Source organism: Babylonia areolata, chromosome 15, assembly GCF_041734735.1.
Source record: "Babylonia areolata isolate BAREFJ2019XMU chromosome 15, ASM4173473v1, whole genome shotgun sequence".
Taxonomy (NCBI): Eukaryota; Metazoa; Mollusca; class Gastropoda; order Neogastropoda; family Buccinidae; genus Babylonia; species Babylonia areolata.
This window is the reverse complement of record NC_134890.1, coordinates 13,117,609-13,125,108: the sequence shown is the minus strand read 5'-3', so window position 1 is coordinate 13,125,108 and position 7,500 is coordinate 13,117,609. Positions and strand designations below refer to the sequence as shown.

At 37.3% G+C, this 7,500-nt stretch overlaps 1 protein-coding gene across 1 annotated transcript in view; it reads left to right on the top strand.

The window, feature by feature from the left end:
- The first annotated feature begins 2,141 nt into the window (after positions 1-2,141).
- LOC143290440 (dolichyl-diphosphooligosaccharide--protein glycosyltransferase subunit STT3B-like) overlaps positions 2,142-7,500 on the top strand; it is a 43,616-nt gene continuing 38,257 nt past the window's right edge. The window contains exon 1 of the mRNA XM_076599872.1: positions 2,142-2,325. Within this exon, the coding sequence (XP_076455987.1) occupies positions 2,147-2,325 (179 nt within the window). The 5' untranslated portion in view covers positions 2,142-2,146. The remainder of the gene's footprint in view (positions 2,326-7,500) is intronic.

Below are 7,500 nucleotides of genomic sequence, written 5' to 3'. Positions count from 1 at the left end.
AAAGAACAAAGGAAAGCTTCAGCCGCGAAATTCGTTATCAAATCTTTCGCATATGAAACCTTTTCAAAAGAAGAAGCTAATTTGAGTTCACAAAAGGATTTTGCTAAAAGAGCTAAGACTATACAGTCTATGACATCCATTAATACATTTGCATCAGATATCATCAGTGCTACGGAATCAAAAGACAAGCAAATTGCAAAAGTACCTACTTTTTCACCAGTCCCTGAATGGGAGCACCGTAAAGCTACCTTTGACATGGATTATACAGATTTATCCAAGAACCAGTCACCATTTTTGTTAAAACCTGAAGTGCTCTCACATCAGTATAGAAAATCAATATTCAAATTATCTAAAAATATACACAGAAGGATCTGTTCTAGAAGATGTTAATTCAGGAGCGGCTTTTGTAATTCCTTCATTTAGAATAGAAAAATTATACTATATTGGTATACAATATTCCATTTTCACAGCTGAACTTATAGCCATACTTATGGCCTTAAATTATATTTCAGACATTCCGAAAACTGTAAGTGAAATTTTATTATGTGTTGACTCAAAATCAGTATTACAAGCTATAGAATCTCCAAATTCAAAGAAGCGAATTGAGATGACAGTGGAAATAAAACATATTATTCACCAACTGACAAAACAGGGCATTAAAATAACTTTCTGTTGGGTACCTTCGCACTGTGGAATATCTTCAAATGAGTGGGTAGACCAAGCAGCTAGAGGAGCAGTACGTAATTTCGAAGGCGCAGTACAACTTGACATCCAGTTAGATCTACATGAATGCATTAGCTGTATAGAAAATGTATCTAGAAATCAATTTAAGAAATTACTTATAGATTCAAATAATCAATATTACCAATGTTGTGTAAATACAAAGAATGCAGCTAATCCAAAACATTTTCTAAATTCAACACCAGCAGCACATTCAAGACAAATTACAAGTCTAATGTATAGAACTCGTTTAAATGCCTTTCGTACAAAATTTTCTAAAAATATGAAATGTATATGCGTTAAGCAAATACTGTAAGCCATCTACTCGTTCATTGTCCGAGCATAAGACAGTTACTTCCAAAAGATGTAGTTGATGACTTTTCTTCCAATATTTCATTAGCCACTGAAACTGAAGATTTTGAATGATTATTCATTGCTTAGAATGTTTTCAGAAATTTTAAACTCCAGTCCAGTTGGTATCCTCCTTTGATGTAAGCCTATTATATTTAATACTGTTATTTACATTTACATTGTTGTAGGTTAATACTTGTTGATATGCATATACATATTCTCCTTCCCATGACAACTCATTCAATACACACCACAACCTCTTTAGACTTTTTCATATAATATACTTTTCCTCTGATACATAACATGAACTTAAATTTTTTTTTTTTACACTAATATTCACATGCATTCCCTTTCCTTTATACACTACTTTACTCCTTTCCGTCTAAAAACACTTATAGTGAATAGACGTTAAACTGAAGAAAACACACACACACACACACACACACACACACACACACACACACACACACACACGATCAGCAGTCAGTTGCGAAATATATCTTCGCAACTGCATCAGTGCAGTCTACCTCGCAAACACGCGCGTGGCGAGTCAGTGACTGACTGAGCTCACAGACACATATGTTGTGCATATGATGAACGGGAAGAGACAACTGCGTGTGTGTGTGTGTGTGTACTAGTACGCGCGCCGGCCGCACCGTGTGTGTGTGTGTGTGTGTGTGTGTGTGTGTGTGTGTGAGCGCGCGCGCGCGCCATCACTATGTCAGTTGTGTGTGTCAGTGTGTGTGTGTCAGTGTGTGTGAGTGTGTGTGCAAGCGCGCGCGTGTGTGTGTTTGTTTGTACCTGTGTTTGTGAGAGGAGAGAGAGAGAGAGAGAGAGAGAGAGAGATTGTTTTGGATTATTGTTGGTGAGTTACATACGTTGAAATGTGTGTGTGTGTGTGTGTGTGTGTGTGTGTGTGTGTGTGCAGGCGTGAACGGGCAACACAATATGTATTATTAGCTTGGAGAGTTTCAAGCAGCGGAATTAGCTTCTTGTCAGGGAAGCCAACACTTGCAGCAATATAATTGGTCAAAACAGAACACGTGGCTGCTAGGCGGAAACAGATAGAGTTAAAATGGCGGACACCGGTGGCATCGTGGGGAAAACAGACATAAGATCTGCAATGTTCAATCCAGGGGGATGGAAAAGCCTGTTAACATTCATAATTCTTGCGCTAGCATGGCTGGCAGGCTTCAGTTCTCGATTGTTTGCAGTCATCCGATTTGAGAGCATCATCCATGAATTTGATCCTTGGTGAGTCTTGAACTTGCACAGGAAAGAAACACGGTCAGTCGTCTGCAATAAGCTGACAGCGAGAAACAGAATAATGACAGTTTTTACTCGTTTTAAGGATTTGGTTATACGTGCGTCCTTTTGCATCAATAACCAATATGCTCTTTACATTCTAAGGAAGCTGTTAACAAGAAAAGTTTAATGTAAGCCTCGTTGGTTACGATTGATGAAGTGTTGATACTCTGTGCTCTCGTTGTCCAGAGCAAGAAAGCTGAAAACAGTGAAATGTGGACTGTTTGAAGGACAGAGTGTTGAGTTACTTCCCATGTTTAAAGTATTCATGAGGTTAGAGTGTCAGGGTTATACATTATACATGAAATTAGGGTGCGTAGTGACTTTAGTTGATCGATATTCAATATCAGATCAATACACATGCATTCAAATTGCATTTAAGCATGCATTAAAGAATACATGCTGCAATGTACAACACGCATTGTGACATGCACTGATGCTGTTCTGCAGAGTGTGACAGTGACAGAGTTCACACACACACATAGGCACACACACATAGGCACACACACAGGGAGACAGACAGATGCTCTCTCTCTCTCTCTCTCTCTCACATACACACACACACAGTGACACACTACACACTATATACACACTAGACATATGTGTACACCCCACCCACGGTACTTACACAGAGCTCAGGAGACAGACACTGAGACAGTTTCCACCTAGCAGTTACGTGTTTCGTTTTGACCAATTATATATTTTATGTGATTTTTCTTACATTGCGCATGCATAATGTACATAAGCAGGCACACACACTCAAAATGCCAACATATATGAGTGTCACACTGTGGGCATGTACACCTGTATGCATATGTGTACACTTTCACACACATACAGTATAGTAAATTTACACACATTTGTAATGTGTATGCATGACAACTGACATGGCCCAGTTCCATAGATCGAATGTACCTGGTGACAGAAGCTCCCATTGTTGATATCCAATAGGTTACAGCTGATATGTATGACATGTACGTAAGATCTGGGAGACTCCATTCTGCTGAAGCCTAAAGTGAATGCAAGAACTGTAAAGTTTATCATCTGTAACATTAGTTACATGTATTTTTGTTTTTTTGTGAATCAAGTTCAAATAACAATTAATTACATCAACCACTGAGACAGATACAGTGTCTTACAACAAAAAATTAAGTACAATAAAAGGTAAAAGAAGAAACTTATCTAATAAATAACTGATTTCTTTTTTGAATCTCACTGTCTGAAATGTTGTTTGAGGGAAGCCAGAGCAGGAGAAGGAAGGAAATATTATGTATCTGGCAAATGATTCATGTTTGTAATTCACTAATTGTCTCTGTGGCATTGGTCTGTGATTTGCCTCGGTCGGAAATGGCATATTATATCAACATACGATTTGCTGCAGATTCCATAGGGTACTGAGAAATAGATGTGGTGAACACTACAGCAGTTGGAATAAGTTTTGAAACTATTGTGAAAAGGAATTCTGTTGTGAACACTGACTATACCTTGAGCTGTCTCATACTGGTCCTATAGTCTGTGACAATCACATGAATTGCTTTACTCCAAACTCTTACATATATATATATATCGAGTCATGATTTTTATGGTTGGTTATTTTAATGCAGGATTTTTAACAACAACAAAAGTTCAAATGTGAAACTAGTAAAACACTTTGTTCACAGATGTGATACCTGTCTTTCAGACATGACTTTGTATGTTACAAATTTCAGCAATATTGATTATTATCCCAGATGATTACCCTATAATGTGGATTTGACTTGACTGTCTATTCATCTTTTTGATTTGCAGTCTGTTTTTTTTTTTTTTAATTTATTTTTAAGTCATAGTTTGATAAACTCCTCAGGAACTTAAAGTTTAACCCCTTAAAAGCCTGTGGGCCAGATGGGATCCCAACAAGTCATGAAATGTTCTGCAGACACTATTGCCCCTCACATAGCCACCAGAGCCCTCACAGACTGGCTGTAATTAAACAACAGCAGAATGGAACCAACTTGTAGAAGTTACTAGTGGAGGAACCACAGCAGCATATGAGGCAGCCACCATGAGCAGAATTGATTGATTGGTTGATTTTGTTATGGATTTTTTTTTAAAGTGCGCTTTTCCAAGTCCATGGTTATGATGGACAAACTTGGCCTCTGTAATGTATCGATCCTGCAATGTATCGATCCTGATCTGTTCAGATGACATTTAACGGTACAGATGGAGCTTTCTGACTTTCTCTATTTCTGTTGTTGATGTATCTTGCGCTGTAAAAAAAGTTATAATAGAATTTGTTGATCAAGGTTTATTGGAAAACCTGAACGAATTAATCATCTTGCTGATTAAAAAGACTTAAGAGTACATCAGCTGCTGATTTTCACAACAGTAAGTGAGTAACATTGTACTTTATTACAAACTTGACTACATAGTATGTAGAGAGTTTTACAAGTCAGATGTTACTAGATTTGGTGATACTTCCCATGTGTATCACACATAAATTTCATAGAAACACTAATGAAAAACATTTTCATGTTTCATGCAAACACTAATGATGCAGTAAAACCATAGCAATCTTCTTCGTTTGTGGGCTGCAACTCCCATGTTCACTCTACATACCAGTGGGCTTTTACATGTATGACCATTTTTAGCCTGCCATGTACACATGATGTAGGCAGCCATAATCATAGTAATCGTATTACCTGACATGAATAATGTAGTCATCGACTGATCTACTATTTATATCCCCAGATTTGTTCCAGAGCAGTTCACATGACAAAGAAAGATGAAAGTGACGTTTTAAACTATAAAGGTATAATAATACTTCTCAAAATCAGTAACTAGTTAGGCCAGAGCTGCTGTTAATGTTACGCCAGAGCATGAATTGTTTATTAGATATTAAGCAACCATTAGCAAGTAAAGTTTTCAAAAAGTAATACAAGCTGGGCTTGTACCTGACTAGTTTTGAAAACATTTGACAATCCATTCAGTTTCACTTTGATAATAGAAAAGCATGTAGAACTTGAAATGATAATTCTGGCGTGTATACATAATGATAACGATAGTCATAGTGATAATGATACAGCTTTACAAAGTGAACAGTAGATGCTTCATGAGACTGTTGTGGATGACGCACTTCCTAGTTTTTTGTTTGGAAGCCAAGCCATGAAAATCTAAACTTTAATGTTACACATTGTTAGACACACAAAAAGATAAGATACTGCAATTTTCATAACTTTTATCAGTATCAGATGAGATCTCAAGTTTTAATGAAATTTTATTTGCTTTCACATTAACTTCACATAATGGATTTTTGGCTGCATGCATGCATTATTTTTCTTTCTTTCCAGTTTTTTTTTGTTGTTGTTGTTGTTGTGGGGCAGATTAGACATTCCTTCACATTGTCACTGTCAAGAGCTACAGTTGCAGAATTCTTATTGGTGATATTAATAAAAATATACATGTGTATATTTTGTTCATTCATCTTATTTTAACATTTAAAATTCTGTTTTGAAGTGAAAAGGGAATCTCCTCTGTGATTTCACAATGTTGAGCATTATGACTTTGGATGCTGCATGGGGCTGACTCACTGAGTGCTTCTGAAGTGGACAGTGGATTGATTATCGAGATTTTGCTTTTATCATGATTTATGAATGGTTGATCCAGATTACACAGTTTTTTTTAGTTAGCGTCAAACAGGAATTAAACACAGAGGGTGCAGACTGACCTACGCTGCTTTGGAAAAAATAGAAGAAAAAACCAGTATGTTAGGCCTTGCGAGCCAACTAAATGCTGCATGAATTAATTTAAGGATTGGAAAAAGATGATATATTTGTGAATTGTGGTATACAACATTGATGCTTGAAACAAAATGAAAACAAAACAAAACAAAACAAACCTCATAAATAGATCTTTGAATGAATGAAATTGAATCTTAAAGAAGATATAACATATATAACTTTTTATAAGCCATATATATATATATATGTTAAACAACACAAAAGAGAAGGAGCAACCCACAGACACATGGACACGCGCGCGTGCGCGCGCGCGCACACACACACATCCAGTGCCCCCATCCCCACCCCCACCCCTCCTCCCTGCCCCCTTACAGGTACACACATGATTCAGTCCAGTGTGGTGAGCATTGCATAGACTTTAGGAGCATAGGTTCAGTCCAGTTTAGTGTTTTGTGGCACAGTCAGGCATTGTGGTGAGACTGTACAGTACTGTACTGGTGTAGTGTGTGGAGCTCTGTAAATGATCTCCATCAGGGGTCTTGTAGCAGCAACAGATAGCAACCAGGTGCCATGGTGACAGGGTCAGTGGCTGTTGGCCTGGGCATGTTGTTGTGTGGAAACCTGGAGCTGGAGTTGTCAGGGTGCCCCCACACCCTCCTTCCCACTCCCCATCACCCTCCCACACCCCACCCCTCCCCTCAGCCTTGTTGACAGTCCATAGGACTGGAGAACAAAGCCTAATGGTGGCACCAGCACTACCAGTTGTTTTGTAAATGTTTTAACAGTCTTCCCAGTAAAGTATGGGTTGTTGTGTAAATGTTGTCTTCCCAATAAAGTAAAACTGAGGTGTTATTGAAGCACAGATAATTAGAGGCTCGGCCCTAAATTAGATTTTTTTCTTAAAAGTGGAGTACACTATTAAGACTAAGACTCATTGTAAGAGTGATGCCAACATTTTTTCCAGATTTAACAGAAAGCCAAAAAAGTCACTTTATCAGTTTACTATCACATGATTTTACAGTATGATGCACTGTGAAAGTTATTAAAGTAATTAATTATAATGCTAATAATATAACAGTATAATGGATTATGAAAGCTATTGTAATTAGTATAAGTAACAACATAACTTACTTTAATTATTGGGAAAGCTGTTACTTTATGAAAAAAAAATGCAAATAATGGCTTTAAAAATGAATAGTTATAAATATTACATCTTATTGTGAAAGCTTGTAATAGTTGTATAACTGAGAATGAAAGCCATTGGAATATAGTCAGTAAACAGCACTTAAGTACAGTCAATGGATGTATTGTATTTATTTGCTTTGTGACCCAAATCAAGTGATATAGTTATCCCTGTCAGCTACGTCACTTGACGCCGCTGGTCAGGCATCTGCTTGGCAGATGTGGT